This window comes from Zygosaccharomyces rouxii, assembly GCF_000026365.1.
Source record: "Zygosaccharomyces rouxii strain CBS732 chromosome D complete sequence".
Taxonomy (NCBI): domain Eukaryota; kingdom Fungi; phylum Ascomycota; class Saccharomycetes; order Saccharomycetales; family Saccharomycetaceae; genus Zygosaccharomyces; species Zygosaccharomyces rouxii.
Genome location: NC_012993.1, coordinates 213,236 through 230,517, shown reverse-complemented (window position 1 = coordinate 230,517; position 17,282 = coordinate 213,236). Strand labels below are relative to the sequence as shown.

The 17,282-nt window shown below is 39.7% G+C and overlaps 10 protein-coding genes and 1 non-coding gene across 11 annotated transcripts; 6 read left to right on the top strand and 5 right to left on the bottom strand.

The window, feature by feature from the left end:
• Positions 1–829: 829 nt before the first annotated feature.
• Positions 830–2,539, top strand: BDP1 (transcription factor TFIIIB subunit BDP1; the record flags this gene model as incomplete). Its single annotated transcript, XM_002496514.1, has 1 exon — positions 830–2,539. One exon carries the CDS (start codon positions 830–832, stop codon positions 2,537–2,539), a length of 1,710 nt encoding a protein of 569 aa, XP_002496559.1.
• Positions 2,540–2,727: 188 nt separating this feature from the next.
• On the top strand, positions 2,728–3,234 carry GPI15 (phosphatidylinositol N-acetylglucosaminyltransferase GPI15; the record flags this gene model as incomplete). The annotated part of the gene is made up of 1 exon (XM_002496513.1): positions 2,728–3,234. The coding sequence occupies one exon, from the start codon at positions 2,728–2,730 to the stop codon at positions 3,232–3,234; it is 507 nt and encodes a 168-aa protein (XP_002496558.1).
• Positions 3,235–3,517: 283 nt separating this feature from the next.
• On the top strand, positions 3,518–4,453 carry BMT5 (25S rRNA (uracil2634-N3)-methyltransferase; the record flags this gene model as incomplete). Its single annotated transcript, XM_002496512.1, has 1 exon — positions 3,518–4,453. The coding sequence occupies one exon, from the start codon at positions 3,518–3,520 to the stop codon at positions 4,451–4,453; it is 936 nt and encodes a 311-aa protein (XP_002496557.1).
• A 73-nt stretch (positions 4,454–4,526) lies between these two features.
• On the bottom strand, positions 4,527–6,044 carry FYV10 (glucose-induced degradation complex subunit FYV10; the record flags this gene model as incomplete). The annotated part of the gene is made up of 1 exon (XM_002496511.1): positions 4,527–6,044. One exon carries the CDS (start codon positions 6,042–6,044, stop codon positions 4,527–4,529), a length of 1,518 nt encoding a protein of 505 aa, XP_002496556.1.
• Positions 6,045–6,300: 256 nt separating this feature from the next.
• IDH1 (isocitrate dehydrogenase (NAD(+)) IDH1) lies at positions 6,301–7,386 on the bottom strand (the record flags this gene model as incomplete). Its single annotated transcript, XM_002496510.1, has 1 exon — positions 6,301–7,386. The coding sequence occupies one exon, from the start codon at positions 7,384–7,386 to the stop codon at positions 6,301–6,303; it is 1,086 nt and encodes a 361-aa protein (XP_002496555.1).
• A 388-nt stretch (positions 7,387–7,774) lies between these two features.
• Positions 7,775–8,806, bottom strand: ZYRO0D02816g (aldo/keto reductase; the record flags this gene model as incomplete). Its single annotated transcript, XM_002496509.1, has 1 exon — positions 7,775–8,806. One exon carries the CDS (start codon positions 8,804–8,806, stop codon positions 7,775–7,777), a length of 1,032 nt encoding a protein of 343 aa, XP_002496554.1.
• Positions 8,807–10,050: 1,244 nt separating this feature from the next.
• Positions 10,051–10,524, top strand: FMC1 (Fmc1p; the record flags this gene model as incomplete). Its single annotated transcript, XM_002496508.1, has 1 exon — positions 10,051–10,524. One exon carries the CDS (start codon positions 10,051–10,053, stop codon positions 10,522–10,524), a length of 474 nt encoding a protein of 157 aa, XP_002496553.1.
• Positions 10,525–10,597: 73 nt separating this feature from the next.
• On the bottom strand, positions 10,598–12,457 carry SGA1 (glucan 1,4-alpha-glucosidase; the record flags this gene model as incomplete). The annotated part of the gene is made up of 1 exon (XM_002496507.1): positions 10,598–12,457. The coding sequence occupies one exon, from the start codon at positions 12,455–12,457 to the stop codon at positions 10,598–10,600; it is 1,860 nt and encodes a 619-aa protein (XP_002496552.1).
• A 1,301-nt stretch (positions 12,458–13,758) lies between these two features.
• On the top strand, positions 13,759–14,373 carry NCE103 (carbonate dehydratase NCE103; the record flags this gene model as incomplete). The annotated part of the gene is made up of 1 exon (XM_002496506.1): positions 13,759–14,373. One exon carries the CDS (start codon positions 13,759–13,761, stop codon positions 14,371–14,373), a length of 615 nt encoding a protein of 204 aa, XP_002496551.1.
• A 558-nt stretch (positions 14,374–14,931) lies between these two features.
• On the top strand, positions 14,932–16,443 carry XBP1 (Xbp1p; the record flags this gene model as incomplete). Its single annotated transcript, XM_002496505.1, has 2 exons — positions 14,932–15,175; positions 15,416–16,443. 2 exons carry the CDS (start codon positions 14,932–14,934, stop codon positions 16,441–16,443), a joined length of 1,272 nt encoding a protein of 423 aa, XP_002496550.1.
• A 708-nt stretch (positions 16,444–17,151) lies between these two features.
• On the bottom strand, positions 17,152–17,224 carry ZYRO0D02706r. Its single transcript has one exon. It is a non-coding gene; the product is annotated as a tRNA-Thr (tRNA).
• Positions 17,225–17,282: the final 58 nt, after the last annotated feature.

Below are 17,282 nucleotides of genomic sequence, written 5' to 3'. Positions count from 1 at the left end.
TGACATTCGTACGACATGACTTAGATTGGTTAAATACCGAGGTTTACATAAATTGAGTCATCTCTGAGAGCACCAGACAGATGTTTCCGTCACTTGAGAGTAGTTTCATTAAAATCCTCAAAGTTTTCTGACCAATTCCCTTTTTTTTCCAAAAATTTTGGGCCCTTAATTAAATAAGTGTTGAAATATTTGTGATGCGGTAGTCTGAACTCGTTCCAAAGCACTTCCAACATATTTAAGAGGACCATACGTGGGTTAATTTCTAAATATTTAAGACAGCCTTTGCACACCTTAAAATATTTCTGTGGTTTTACTTGTCCTAACCTCGTCATTCTACTAGTTTCTATAAATCAAAGTGACAGAGTGTCCGAAATAGGAAATCGCGACAGCGAGTTATAAAGTAGAAAGGTATAAATTGCCATAGAGTCTAATAAGTTTTAAATTCAAATCCAAAGAAAATCAGGCGCTTGTCTTTGTAGGCTTCTGAGGATCTTCATAATTGAATTCTACTTCACTCCTTTTTTTATAGATATTTTTGCCTTAGAACAGCCTAAAAATTTCGGGGAAAATTGTCAAAAATACTAGAAGAATGTCTCTTTAGAGACCAACTACTATGAGTACTGGGTAGCCTTCTTCTTCGCTAGCTTGTTTTTTACACCTTTATTCATTTTATTCTCTTTTTGTTGTTTTTTTTTTCTTTTTGATGTGCGTAAAGTTTAAAAGATTCCTGAACAAAATTAAACGTAGATTGTAAACCTCATCGCCATTCAGAAGAACTCGATTTAAAAGCAACTAGCGAGGGTTCACTGAGGTTATAATCATTTTTAAGATGAGTAGTGTGGTTAATAAAAGTGGTACACGTTTTGCTCCCAAACTTAAACCACGTTCTGTTCCTGCGGTTGCAAATAAAGCTAAACCTGCACCACCAATTCCAAATCCTCCAAAACCTACGAATAGCGACGACACTGCAGTTGCCGATGAAAATGATGAGGACGACGATGGTGATGAGGATGAGAGTGGAGAAGATGATGAATTTGATGAGTCTCGTGAAAACTCTCCAGATAAAGGTGCTTTACCGGATAATGAATCTACGCAGGTTTCCACATCATCTGCAAGTAAATCCTCAGCACCGTTGCAAACCTCTACACAATTATCTATACCATCTTCTGCGTCTCAAAGGCGCCGTTCTAGCCGACTAGATTCACTGAGTAACGCTTCAAACGGTAGACCTCTTTTTAAGCCAAACTTTGAAGATTCTTCTGATGAAGGCAGACTATCAACTATATCTAAAAATGCTCCCAAAAAAGTCAGAGCTACCACCATACCGGAGAAGGATGCCGCTTTACAGGCCTTGAAAAGACGCAGGATGTCGGTTCGCTCTGTAGCCACCAAGAAACCAGGATCTGCCAAAAGGATTGGTATAGTCTCTAAGATAGACACTCCTGATTCTGACGTGCATACCGCAACTGCAATTTCAGATCCTGGACAAAAGAAAGAATCGTCTGTTGAGCTGTTCCAGAGGACAGATAGTCTCTATGAGAAATACACTATAAGAAGCCTAAAGGAAATCCCCAAAGATATTCAAGATACTGATTCAGAACGATATATGATAGACGAACAAGAATTTACCATGGCGGAATTATGCAAACCTAAATTACCAATTGGTACACCATCTGAAAACTTTGAAAGGGCCAAACTAGCAGGAATGATAAAATTTGAGAAAAGAAAGTCACGTAGAGAATTGAGAAAAAGAGCAAGGGAAGAGTTCAAATCTTTAAAATCTTTGAATAGAGAGGTAGAGGAAAAGGAGCTGGAAGACCGTAAAGAAGCTCGTGAAAAATTGTTACATACCGAAGTACCTGAATTCTCGCAGTCACAAAGTGCCCTTCAATTGAAAATGGGTCAGGATGGTAAGATGATCCTTGATGAAGACTCTACAGTTGTGGATAGACATAGAAATGCGACTTTTGAGAATCGCCAAAAGGAAAGAGTTGACGAAAATCCATTCGAAAATCTTTACAATTCAAGCACTTATGGTAGAAACGTTTACACTGATCCGTGGACAACAGAAGAATTGATTAAACTCTATAAATCGCTTTCCATGTGGGGGACAGATTTCAATCTGATAGCGCAGCTGTTCCCTTACAGGACCAGGAAGCAAATTAAGGCAAAATTTATCAATGAAGAAAGGAAGCATCCTGTGATTGTTGAATTAGCACTGCGATCGAGGCTACCTGCAGATTTTGACCAGTACTGTCTCGATACAAAGAAGGAAATTGGTACTGTTGTTGAATTTAACGAGAAGCTGGAACAGATCAAAATAAGACATGAAGAGGAAATGAAAGAAATCGAAGCCGCCAAGGCAAATGCCAAAGAAGAAGACTCTAAGAATGTTAAAACTGTAGGAGTTGTTGGTAAGAAGAGTTCAGGTGGGTTCAGAACTGAGGAATTAAAGGCATATAGAAAGACAGAAGTCGTTCTCGGTACAATTGACGACGTGAGGAGGAAGAAAGAAGAGGAAGTAGCTGAAGAAGCATAATTATGGAATACAGATTAGAACTAATTAATGAGTTGTATATAACGGAGTTTGCGTAGAAAGGAAATGAAAAAAAAAAAAATGGTTTTCAAACTTTAAGTGATTAACCTTTCTTGTGTGTATAAGAGTCCCGGAGTTCGCGGGAGCGAACTTCACCTTTATCGTTATCCGGTGCAGCTGCAGATGGTCAAATGAAGTCTCAAGTATCAGTTATAAAGGACCAGCGGTACTCATTATCGATTGAAAAGGATGATAGAGAGACATTTGTCAAATTTACAGTAATCCCCAGCTCCTATGCATTGAAATCTGTGGTGAATTTTTTACTACTAATTGTGTTAAACAGTATAGCTATGAAAACCTGTCATGATAAGCTCGAATTACCGTTTTACAAGGCTGTTATGCTTCGACTGGCCATATTCGTAGTGACTTCGATGTTTCTCAGAAAACCAACCATTGAATCCATGACTGTAATACGAAATTACGGAGTCGAAGTAACCAAAGAGAATGGGCTTGTGGTTTGCCCCAATTCATGGATACAACCTTGGATCCAAAGATCAGATTTTTTGGCAAGAGATTTGATTGTGGATGTTATAATTAATGAAGGCTTCGTGAAAAATCAACAGGTAATCTTTTACCTAGCGATTCTCGTTAGAGAGGCCAAGAGATTAACGCTTTTGTTTTCAGTATGTGCATTATAAGAAACATTAATTTCCCTGATGGACAGTAGTACTAACCAATATCAGTCGACTAGATTAAGATTAAAGGACCAGAGAATCATCTACAACATGGCACGAAATTGCCTGTACGATAAGAAGAAACCATTCCACACAGACCTTTGATACTGATAACACATATCACGTGTTAGTCTGCAGTAAGCTCTTGGAATCGTTGAAAAATTTCAAAGGTAGCAAGAGGTAGTGATTGTAGGTGATGAGCATGCAAGACTGGTAGGATCATCGAACTTGTAGTTTCATTTGTAAGATGGCAAAAAAGTCCAAGGGTAAGGGTTTAAGGACTCCCTTACAAAAGCACCAAAATGCAGCGAAATTGAGAAATATGGAGAAGCAGAAAGATAAAAAAACTCAAAAGAATCAAGCTGTTAAAAGAAATCAGGAGTCTCAGAAAAATCATAGTACCCCGTTCATTCCGTTTGGTCCTAATGAGACCCTTCTACTCGTGGGAGAAGGTGATTTTTCATTTGCCAGATCGATAATTGAACAGAATTATATTATGCCTGAAAATCTGGTTGTTACCAGCTATGATGATAGTATGGAGGACCTGAATGCCAAGTATCCTCATTCATTTGATGAAAATTATAAATATCTTGCATCTGAAGGCGTACGCATGTTCTTCGGTGTCGATGGAACTGATCTGATAAAGAGTTTCAAATTATCCAAAAAGACAACATGGACCAAAATTCTGGGTGGATCATGGAATGGCAAGTATCTGGATAACGTAATGTTTAATTTCCCTCATACTGGTAAAGGTGTTAAGGATCAGGAAAGAAATGTAAGAGATCATCAGAATTTGGTACTGGGTTTTTTCAAAAGTTGTAAAGAACTATTCCAAGCAATTAATTCTAAATGGTTAAAGAGCCGACTACAATACGGTGATACGGAATCCTTGCAACTGAGTGAAGAAGGTTGGGGTAAAATTATTCTGACTTTATTTGCTGGTGAGCCTTACGATTCATGGAGAATTAAGGTACTCGCAAAAGAGAACCAGTTTCAATTGCAAAGATCAAATAGATTCCAATGGGAAATATTTCCAGGCTATCACCACAAAAGAACTAATAGCGAACAAGACACTACGAAGCCTGCTGAAGAAAGAGAATCAAGGATCTACGTTTTTGAAAAACAAGGTATTGTCAAGAAACCAAGTAAACGTTCCCGTGATAGTGATGATGATGATGACTAAACTTAATTCCAACGTATTCCTATACATAACAAATGTATATTAATTAATTGATAGAGATATAATAAAGGAAATGTCATGTCGGGTACATCGTAACAAAATCGGTTTCTGAGAACACTTGTTTATCTATCGGGTCCAGAACTTCGTTATCTTTCAAAGGGTACAAGTTTTCTCGTAGTAAAGTTGCCGCTAATGTCTTGAGTTTCTTCATGTCGTAAATGTTACCATTAGGTAACATAATTGGATTTTCAAATAGTTTTGATTGAGTATGATGTGCATATGGCAAATCCTTGGCTATGGGAGCAAATTCACTACTGCACACAGGGCATGTATTACGTAGAACTCCTTGATGGATGAAGCCATCCAATTTGTGAAAATCTGAACTGGAGAATTCCCTTTCATGTAAGCACTCTTTGGTCTTTAGGGTAGAAATCCCAAGCGATAAATACATGAGCAAGGGATCCAAATGAGAGATACCATACATGGAGTAGTACTCTTTGAGAAACAATTCGCTTATTGCAGTCCATCTTTTAGCATCCAGTAAATCCGTATAACGAGCAAAGTCCATGTTCTTCGTTAAGTTGTTAAACTTGAAAGCATTGGACATTGTAGGGGTATCTGCACTCTTAAACGCCTTTCTGTGGAAGAAATGTCGATGTACATCGGCTTTAGATTTTAGTACTAAATTTCCGTCCTTTGCAAATTCATCGCCAGCAATGATTTGAGGATCTATGATACCATCCGTTGAAGGCGGTGAAGGTGGTTCACAGCTCTTTATAAACACCAGTAGGCCTGATGCTAATTTCAGATCTGCAAAATTTGTCTCCATAAATTGTAAAAGAAAACATTGGAAACATTCAATCGCATTTTTATATTGGCCATTCTTCAGAAACTCCACATATTCTTGTAATCTGACTTCGAATTCTAATATAGAGCAGTTTCTCTTCAAAAAGTTCTTGTTCTCCCCTATCCATTCAATTAAAGGCGACAAATCGTGTTCTTCAGTTAAAGATTTTGAGATTCTGTTCGCAGCTAACAAGATATCATAATCTATTAACTGTTCCAAATGTTGTTGTCTTAGGAACATAACACCTGGATTCCAATTCCTTTCGTCATCGTCTTCATCTCCACCATATTTACCCTCGCTCAATTCCTTTCCCCTTATTTTACTGTTTCTAATCAAATAATCGCCAATGAGTAAATTGGTATAGTCTTGATACCATTGGGTCAATTTAGAGTGATCTCCCAATGTCTTTGCATCCTCTAAGTCTTGAAAAAATGAAACCCTTGTCCTGATTCTATTCAATAGTTGTAAATCTTCGTTCAACCTCTTATTCAATTTCTTTTCAAATGAATCAACACGTTTAATAATCTCACCTAATTTGGTTAGAGCTACTTTATCTTGGTCTAATTCATTTTCAGCTAGCAATGCATTCATTTCCTGGAAATCTTCATTCAACCCTTGAGTCTCTTTATCGATGAGTTTTTGCACTAATCTCACATTCTCACGTAACAGTTCATGTGGTATTTGAAACAACTGTTCATTAAGTTTTAAGTGGAAATCGGTACTTGGTTCATTAAACAGGGATCCCATCTCTTTGGTCTTGGTCCTCTTTCCCTTTTGCTCATTAGTAGCCTGTTCGAATTTAAGTTTGACTTAAGCCTAGGTTTAACTTATAAGGTTCGGCATGTATTTACAATATATAAAGGGTTTTTAAAAAAGAATTGGTAAAAAAAAGAGACTCTAATACGTAGTCAACCGATTTGTGCAATTTATTGTGTTTCTATTGTTGTTGTTATTTTTTTTTTTTTAATCGTAAAATCTAGACAAGGTCTTGCCATTGAATTCATCACAAAGTAGCCAATTTGTTGATAACAGCTTCTGTGAATTCGGTAGTAGAAGCAGTACCACCGATATCCCTGGTAACTGATTTACCTTCAGCGATAACTGCGTGAACTGCCTTCGAGATTCTATCAGCAGAAGTGTTTAGACCCAAATGGTTTAGCAATAGAACAGATGACAAGATCATAGCAGTTGGGTTTGCAACATTTTGACCCTTGATATCTAGACCGACGTGTCTAGAACCAGGTTCAAACAATGCAACATCTCTACCATAGTTGGCACCTGCCACTAGACCTGGACCACCAATTAAAGCGGCACCGATGTTACCCAAGATTGTACCGTACATAGATGGAGTAACCAAAACGTCAAATTGATGTGGATTAGCAACAGTTTGCATTGATGCATTGTCGACGATAATGTTACCAACTTGTAATTCTGGGTATTCCTTTTCACCAACTTCTTGGACTAGGTTCTTGAAAAGACCATCACCCATCTTCATAATGTTGGCCTTGTGAACAGCAACCACTTGCTTTCTGTCATTCTTCTTGGCGTAATCGAATGCAAATCTGGCGATTCTTTCAATGTTATCTTGAGTCATGATCTTTAGAGATTCGACAACACCTGGAACGGATTCGTGTTCCAAACCAGAGAATTCACCTTCAGTGTTTTCTCTGATGACAACCAAGTCCACGTCTGGGATTTTAACTTGAACACCTGGAATAGACTTGAAACGCGCAACATTGGCGTAGATGTCAAGTTCTTTCCTCAAAGCAACGTTCAAGGAACCGTGACCAGCTTGATCAGCTGGAGAGGTATGCCAGATACCCTTAAGACCAATTCTGTTTCTCTTCAAGGATTCAACAGCAGATTTAACGTCTTCAGCTCTGTCAACACCGGAAATGTCCACTCTATCCCAGTCTACTGGAACATTTTCAGCTTTAAAGATGGAGACAACGGAGTCGGTAACTTCCTTACCAACACCATCACCTGGAATCAAAGTAACAGTGTAACGACCACCATACTTCTTTGGCAACATTTTTTCGGTCGTGGCTACAGTAGCTAGAGTTCTCTTGGTCAAACTATGTCTAAACATTAAGGGAAAAACAGTGGGATAAAAGAATATGGACTAACTAAGCTGGTTGATTATTTTGAACTTTCTAAACAGGTCCGTCTCCCAACTCAAGAATAGTTCTATCTATCTATTCTCCTTTCAATGAAAAGTTTTGTTTGATATACGATCTCTAACTGTCTCTCTTCCCATCTCTTGATGCCTTAAGTTTTATTCGTTTCCAGCTGCCTTAAGAGAGTAAGAAAAAAATACATCGGAGCCGAAATTCGGAATTCGGTCGGAGCCGAAGATGGAAGTAACACGTGAATATCACATGGTATTATATCACGTGCTTGGAACCGTAATACAATACTGCCAGTAATTCGCATATATATATATATATATATATATATATATACGTTTATTTATTTATTTAGACTGCCAGAGGACGGGGCTTGTATGGTTCTTCCAAATATTTGATCTCTTCATCTGTTAGCTTGACATCCAATGCCTTTAGAGCTTCATCGACTCTTTCTTCACTACTGAACCCACCGATTGGGTAGCATCCTTTACTTAGAACCCATGCTGTTCCCAAAGTAGCCATTGAGATCCCTTTATCCTTAGCGACTTTTTCCACTCTCTTGACAATTTCTTGCTCATGAGCCTCTAATTCAGCAAATCCAAATCTCTGGAAACCTTTGTCGGTACTCCCACGTTGGGTATTTGCACCTAGTGGGCGGGACAACGCACCTCTTGCCAGTGGTGACCAGGGAATAAGCGCAATGTTGTGACGGTGAGCAAATGGATATAATTCACGCTCATCTTCTCTGTAAAGCAGGTTGTAACAGGATTGTGAACTAACAAATTTGACCCAGTCGTGCTTCTCCGCAATAAATTGCAATTCAGCGAATTCTGTTGCCAACATGGAAGAGGCACCAATGTAGCGAGCATCACCTTGAGTGACAACGTCATTTAGGGCTCTCATGATTTCTTCCATTGGGGTATCGTGGTCCAACCTGTGCAATTGCAAGACATCGATATAAGTTCCCAATCTCTCCACGGAGCCCTTTACGCCTGCGATAATGTGCTTTCTCGAAAGGCCTCTCTGATTAGCCAGAGTTAAGCCATTATCAGTAGAAGCAATGTTTGAATGGGTGAGCTGGATACTTTCGTCGACGGGGAAATATACTTTGGTTAAAATAACCACGGTTTCCCTATTGATGTTGTAATGGCGTAAAAATTCACCAACCAATCTTTCACTCATCCCGTTAGAATAAACATCAGCAGTATCGAAAGTACGTAACCCTCTGTCGTAACAATGTTTCAAAATGCTGAAAATTCTCTGTTTATCCTCAACAACCCATTCTGACCAGGATTTCGATCCATAAGACATGCACCCGACGAGAATGGGTGAGATCTTTAACCCGGTGTTACCGAACTTGACTTGTGGTGCAACTTCTGGCATATTTTAACTCAATTCCAGATGCTTCCTGAGCAGTGACTAGTAGAAGACATCCCTGTTGCTTAGCTAATATACGCTCTCAAATACTTGCCAAGTATCACATGATTTGGCGGTTGTTCCCTTTGTCGAGCTTATAACCCCAAACAATAGTATGCTTGGGTTTTATTCCAGTTGCGGGGGGTGCATTCAAAGGCTCATATCATACTCCAAGTGTCAGTGTGTCGTCCCATAAAAGAAGAATAAAAGGAATTATTTTTCGTAGGCACGGATGTAAGGCGGATTATTAGACGAGCAAATATGTCTCTATGTTCAATTACCGCCTGTTCGTCGGTTCGATTCCTCAGCGGTAGAAGGAACCTCTCTTTTTTGTTCTAATACCGGTAGTAAGTTGAAGAAATTAGTGCATACAGGAGAGATAATGTTTGGATTCCTTGGGAGTGGGCTAATGATCCTACTACAGATATAATCGAGAACGGTTACCATGACAACTGTACCATATAATCGCGGGTAAAGGAGTTCAAAAGACAATCAAAAGAGAACTCAAGATTTTTCCTCGCAATCACCATTGGAAACACTTAAACCGGGTTTGCCCAAAAATGTACAGAAGAATTGACCTTCGAGTATTCCGGACAAAAACCTGGGGTTTTGGTATATGGGACTCGATTTAAGTCACCCGCTTGCAGAAACCGAAATGCTTTTTGCGTAGGTAGGAACTTTACTGTATGGCACTAGTATTGCGGGGAGAGGTAAAAGGTCGGCATTCATTCAGATAATTTAACCGAGAGCCGACTCTGCATTCATGGGAAATGCAAAGCAAAATTCCTGATTTGTTGGTATAATCCCGTTTATATATTATGGGACGGTCCAAGATGACAACCTCACTCGTTTTTAATCACTACTCTATTGTAAATCGAGGTATGGTGGAGCACGGTGAAAAACGCTGTTCATTCGATTCGATTAAAACAGGGACTACTTTAGATGTTCTTCCGATCAAGCATGTATTGAATCTGAAAAAAAAAAAAAAAAAAAAAAAAAAAAAAATTACTATAGCAATTGGTGTGTAACTTATATGTCCTTCATAGTTTGTATTGTTATATGTAACTTATGTCCCACTACCGCCTACTAATATTCGAGATGCGGTGTACGGGTGTGGTTTTTTTTCAACCTTCATCAACCTCGATGATTATAAGCTTCCAGAGCTTTATCGTTATAGTAGAAAAGATAAGTGGACAGAAAGTGAAAGCAGTATGAAACCTGAATTACAAACTTATAAATCTCTAATTAAGGCATTCGTACGTGCTGACCGTACTGCACGCATTGCTCAAAGAGCGGCTGAGAGGAAACAGCAATTAGCTCTGTTAACTTATAGAAGGATGAATATCGCCCGTGAACAGGCAAAGAAAGACATTGATCCATCAACAAGAATGAAATTAATCAAAGATATGGCAACTTTAAATAAACGTGTGGAAATTCTAAAGCAGAAGGCTCCTGAAAATGATAAAAAATTGTTGTTTGTTCAGGATACCAGTTTCCTTAGAGATCAAATCCTTAGTGCACAGGACGATCGTCATATTCAACATTTAGAAGACATTGCTGCCTTTGTCGATAACCAACGTGAATACGATGAATTAATCGAACGTTATAATCCCGGTGCTAGGATGTCACAGGAGGAAAAGGTTAAACGTACAGCAAATAAAGTTGGATTCCAAATGCCATCATGAAATACTAACATTAATATTCACTAAGAACACAGATGAAATAAAGTAAAATAAGAGAGAAAAAATGTATACTAGTTTAATTGGATAGTAGTGGTAGTACCTGTTCTCTAAAATGAGAACTACTCCATAATGCGCCGTGTGACCACGTTAAATCGCGAGCACCTTGCATGATCCCTGTATATTTGTTAAACTGTTCACTCATGGATCCGTTATCACTAACATGTTCACGTAGCTTATCCAAAAATGAATCACCGTAATCTAACAACGAAGCCATCGTTTGATGAAACGCTGGAGAATTATATGGAATCACTAAACGGAAAGCACCATCACTACCATTATTACCACCTATAAATAAAGAAGATGGGTATGCTTCAAAACCTTCAAATATAGATGTCCAAAATTTGGATTCCCAAGTATTGACAGGAATTTCTAAATCTGATTCTTCAGCATATATTTTGTGAATCAACTGATAGAGTAATTGTGCAGCAGTTGAAGTGCATAAAAACCATGGATTACCTTCAGACGTATTAACACCATCATAAACATCTTCAGGATATCTACCTAAAGCCACACCCATACGTGGACTATAACGTTGGTGGTTAACAGGGTATATGATTGCCATAATACTGGTTAAAGCGTGTAAAGTGTTTAAAATTCCTGAATCGTTAACACCAAAGGGTAGATTATACGGAGAAGTTTCACCATCATCGGCATGAGTTAACAAGGATGCTATTAAAACAGCTGTATCCAATCCTGATCTACTATTCAAACTAGAAGGCGTTTCTACAATGTAGTTCTTGTGAGGATTGAGAAATCCACCTTCTAGTGTTAAAAAGTCGTTTAACTCTGTGGAGGTCCTTTGTAATTCCTTTAGTAGTGGGTCCTTCTGTCTATCTGGATTAGATTTCATAAAATCTATCCCCAATTTAGTAGCAGAAAGTTGAACTAAACTTGTGAAGAAATGACGACCTTTAACTTCTTCCCATAGATCGAATGAATCCACTTTCCAGTTATTCAAAACGAATTCCAAATCGTAACGAATTAAATTCTCAAAAAGACTATCTTCATCATGGAATGAAAGACCATCAATCTTCAAATTGGATAATAATTGTGATAATGGAATCTTTTGTTTAGCTAACTTTTCTAAGAAATGGAATGTAGCAATTAATCTTAATGGCGCACCATCATTTTGAGGTCTCCCCCAATTACCCTCAAATGCTTTATTATCCACTTCAAATTTTGGTTCACCAAGACCTTTCAACTGAGGATCGGTTCCACCTACACCTTCACCGGATGGATTAGGTATCCTCTGTAGAATAGCGGAATTATTTAAATACTTGACGATGGTTTTTGCTAGTGTCAAGTTGATGGCATTATCAGATCCCATTAAATTAGAAATCACAGTATTGACAGTAATAGCAGCATCTCTGGGCCATTGAAAGAAATAGTCTGGCTTATCCTTCGAAGGGGAGGCAATAACAGCACCTTCTGCAACATTTTGTTGGTATAAATCATTGATATCAGAATCACCAATATTTTCTAATATTTTTTCAAAAGATATTGAAGTTTGTTCTTCAAGCCATAACGTAAAATTAGCTCTTGAAATTCTGTGAGCTGATAATGGGCGTAAATTAATTCTCCTGTAGTAAGTTGTTGTAGGTAAAGATGTCGGATAACTTGGATCATATGGCTTGAAAAAATCCTGAATGATAATACGGTTTGTTTCGTTAAATGGTGGAGAAAATTGTGAGGGCCAACCTACCATTTCCACCTTAAGTGGTAAAATATATTTGTAAGTTGCACATACGAACAGAACAAAGGCGATCAATGGTAGTGGTAGTGGCAATGGTAATTTTCCTAAACCCCTACTATTTGACCTTTTCTTCTCGATCATCTTTGAATCAGAATCTTTAGATCTTTTCTCCTTTGAAACCATAAAACAAAATTGTTAGAGAAATGATAAAGATAACCTTTATTGAATGTTTGATAAGTTTCGAGAATTAATTTAGCTTTTTTATCCTTGGAGTTCAATTGCTTTCACAAATTCCAAATTGGTTTAGATCGAAAAAGGGATTCAGCCGCACGCACAAAAACGTCGGACGAAGAAATACTCACCCTTCCTCCCCGGACAATTTTCTCGGAGTTTTCAGCCGTGCGTTATGTGATTTACACATTGATAATCGGTAACATATCTTTCTTGGTATACTTGCGAAGGTTGTCCTTAGAGAAACCATGTGGTAGGTGAGTGATGTTTTCGCCGCACATGGATTCTTGAGTAGTATCAATGAAAGATAAAAAGGAGGCTGAGACTGAGAATTCGGAGCTGTTTGGTTATTTCTTCGATGGATAATTCTGGGAATGTTATCACGATGACTGATAACGACATAGATAATCACATGCAGCTGGTCTCTCCGCTCATTCTAGACATTCACAAGCGGAGCGAGTAAAACTGCGTTTTGGTTCTTTTCAAAGGAACCTACCGGAGGCATATATGTCGAATTGAGGCTATCGGTTACAGTGGGTACGAACAGTTTCGGGTGAAGGGCAAAGTCACGTGCTACCCGCGTAGGAGCTGGATCAGAATTCTGCTTGCCTACTGCTGAAGGTCAAAGCCGCTCGACCTGCTATGGCGCAGCTTGGTGTCAAGAGCATTTGTGTTCAGTTTGTGTTTTCCGTTTAGTCTCGAGGTGTTAACTTTGTTTGTCGCTCAGTGTCATTTGAACGACTAAACGATAAAAGCAATAAAAAAAAAAATCAGCACAGAGTAACCATTTCGAATGCTGGAATCTTTCCACTTGATCTCGTATGGCTCTAGTAGGTTCCTTTGCAATGAACCAGAACGGTTCTTACTCGCTCCACTCGCAGTCTGCTCGTAGTTCCCACGTTGGTCATTGCTCGGCCCACGCCATCCAAGCCAACATCGGCGGCATCCATCGCTTCCTACCCATTCCTCTTTCCATATGCATACCCCTCCCCCGCGGACACTACCGTCCTGAGCTGTGATCTATCTCCGTTTGCCCCTCTCTTTCGGCAGTCTCCGGACACTCCGGACACTTACGTAAGTATGAGTTTACGTTTATCCAACAAGTCATCATGATGAAATACATACATAAATGAAAAAAAAAGAGTAACACCGACAAGAGAAGAGACATATAATAATGGGCCCTCTCGAGAAATGGGATCTCTTGTCTAATTTCCCCTTCTCTAACCTCCCATCACATCACAAGCCGCTTCACGATGTTTACCCTATCTCACGAATCACAGCTGACTGACCTACTACAAGCAAATCAAGACTGGACAAAGGCCACCCGCCAGGAGCACCCGGATCTCTTTCCTACCAATGGTAGAGGACAACAACCACACACTCTATTCATCGCATGCTCCGATTCCCGTGTAAATGAAAACTGTCTCGGCGTATTGCCAGGTGAAGTATTCACCTGGCGTTCCGTTGCCAACATCTGCAAACCTGACGATCTCACTACATTGTCTACCTTAGAGTTTGCCGTCGATTGCCTGCATGTGAACAAAATTGTTCTATGTGGTCATACCGATTGTGGTGGAGTAGCCACATGTATTAATGGAAAATTGAACGATCTACATGAAAATAATTGCAATCACCTTGCACACTATCTACAAGAACTGGAAGACACCAGAGTTTCATACCAAGATGAAATTGCAGCTTCACAAGACCCATATCGTCTATTAACTATTCGTAATGCCCAACGACAATACGTGAATGTAAAAAGTAATCCAACTGTGCAGAGAGCTCTCAAGGAGGGAAGGTTACAGGTGCATGCAGTTCTCTACAATGTGGGTACCGGCCTACTGGAGAAACTAGATAGCACGGAGTAGTCCATTGAAGGCGTTTTGATACACAATTACATATACACATAAATTGCTGTACTTACATGTTATGTTCTAGATGCATATTCCATAGTTCAGCATGGTTGACTCGGATCGGTACGCTATTTAAGTTTGTGCCTGCCTTGCGCTTCGCATATCATAATAGTGCGAGAATGAGCGAGAATGGGAGTGTCATCGATAAACCCTCCCTGCAAAGCCTATTAACTCAATCAATCAATTATGCCATTCTATGACACCGTAAATAATAACAACGACAGTAACGATGACACTGGTAATAATGATTATCCCCTCCGTCTATGCGTCGCGTATCCCTACCACGTTTAACGCGGTAGGTCGGCCGTCTCTTTTTTTTTTTTTTTTTTCTACCCCTGTTCTGGCCGCTCCTCGCGCGGCTCCCTTACTTCCTATTTTCCCCCATTGTAGCTCGAGTTCGATTCAATACATAAACCAAGGCACCATCGGCTCGAAAATGAAGTGTCAAATGGACCCCTCTCTTCTTATCTATAGACACTTTTATGTTAACAAAAGACAAACCCAGGTAAGAATATGTATCCCATCCATCGGTTTGATGTTAACAGTGTCACCTTATCGAAGTCACCTCTAGATGACTACCAAAGGCTTTATTTCGGTACACTCTTATCATACTCGCAGGAGCGACAGCCAAACGTTGATATCAAGAGCGTTTCCTACAAAAGTAACGTCGCTGAGCTGTTTCGACAAGGTAAGGGCAATACACTAGACTGTTATGAATACTCATTGCCAGATGTTCGTAACGGTATGCAGCAGAATGGTATGTCGCTTGACAGTGCGACTGGTGCGAGGCTGAACATTTCAAGCGGGATATTGAGCGGCGTAGTACAGACGGAGTCGCAGGACAACATGGAGGATTCTTTAACAAAGAATCAACAATTCAAGTTGAGAAAGCTGGGACATTCCATGCAATCTCGATTGATTAATCCTAATAACTGTGTTCTGTGGACCCATGATTCTGGTTATGTTTTCCTAACCGGAATTTAGAGGCTGTACCAAGATGTTATGAGGGGTCTTTCCAGTCTACCACGTATCGGGGAGAATCAACGGAATGCGGCCGAAATGTGTCGTGAAGAACTTGAATTCATTACTACGAAGGCGTTTTACGATGGTCATTCTCTAGAAAGAAGACGTAGGCGGCACAGCAGCGGTGGGGAGTTAGATCAAAATACTAATAAACAAGGTGGTCCGGCGGCATATAGCGATTTGCATTGGAATGGAATCTCGAGGGACCTCAAAAGACAATTGGTGGAAACTTATCGAAACCACTTGATTCACAGTGGTGTTCCATTCGCAGAAGCATCAAAAGTTTCACTTTCAGATGTGATGCAGAGGATAAGAGGAGGTTACATTAAAATCCAAGGTACTTGGCTACCCCTAGATATGGCCAAATTAATCTGTACGTGGTTCTGCTTTCCTATTCGGTATTTGCTAGTACCGATATTTGGGCCTGATTTCCCACAGCTGTGTGAAAATGCAAGAAATCATGGATTCAAGAGAAATGATTTCGAAATGGTTCATCCTTTGCAAAATCTTTTTGAACAACCAAAAACTAGATCCATGAGCTGGACTCCTGGTATGACACAAAGAGAACCTACAGTTGCTGGCAATTCAAGTGAACGATACCCAGAGAGACTCCCACCCATTAGCACAATTATCGATTCTATCACCGTGGATAACTATGGATACGATCGACGAGAACCAACCGTACAAACGCTATCTAATTTAGCGTCCTTTTACAATACACATGGTCATAGATATTCTTATCCAGGTGTACATGCAACGCAAAGACAGTGGAGAAGACCATCGTGGGAAGATGTCAGAAGACCATCAATGGAGTCAACAAGAAGCAGTGGTAGTATTGGCTGGGAACACGAATTTACGTATGCACCTGAAAAAACCTCACCGAGGATTACAGACGGAGCAATAACTGATAGGTTCAATGAAAGACGACCAATCCCGAATGATTGGAGGAGACCTGATCAAAGGAATAGTAGGGAATGGAGAGCACAGGAAGGGGGAAGTTAAATTTTGAAAGCCAACACCAAACGCAAATTAACGCATTTCTGATCAAAGCGACCACGATGGGCTTGAGTGCTTGATTGTTACTATGTGACTCTCTATGGGCGCATTGGAAAATGCATATTTTTCTTTTTTACAGTATGTAGGGTATGTAGATGAGTCTAGGCCCAAGGTGTGAACAGGTTCTTTTTATTTTTTTTTTTTTTTCTTGGTATTATTTTCGGAGGGGCTGAAGGTTTCCTATTCAGCCGCACGGCGTCGCACGTCGAGACATGCAGTCGCATGCAGCTTTCCTGGAGAGAATGCGAGATGGGAAAGGCAGAAGCGGAAATAAAATATCCCGGAGGACGAATAGTTATCAGAAGCTTCTAGCCATGTGAAAAATTTGTTCTCAATACTAATTCGAAATCTATCTGTTTGCTATCATGCATCGCTATACAGGTTGGAGATGCAAGGCGATCCCAAAAGGGACGATTTACACCTTCACCGCTGACCACCCTTCTTTATTTGGGTCACATATCCAAAAAGAGGGATGACCAAGGAGGGGTAATTGGGGTACCGTGCGGAAAGTATCAAGCGATAACATTTTAATCGGCAAGGTAAATCGGTGTTTTATGGTCCGGTGCCATCAATTGGGGAGAGGGGAATGGAAAACGGAAAACAACGAGTCATTCGAGACGAATGATTCCTAAACATGAAAAAAAGACCAGAAACTGCTTCCAACCAGATTCGAACTGATGATCTCCACATTACTAGTGTGGCGCCTTACCAACTTGGCCATAGAAGCTTCAGTATTCTTGGTTAAGGGAACGTCACAGAATGTATCTCATTCCCACGAAAACTTA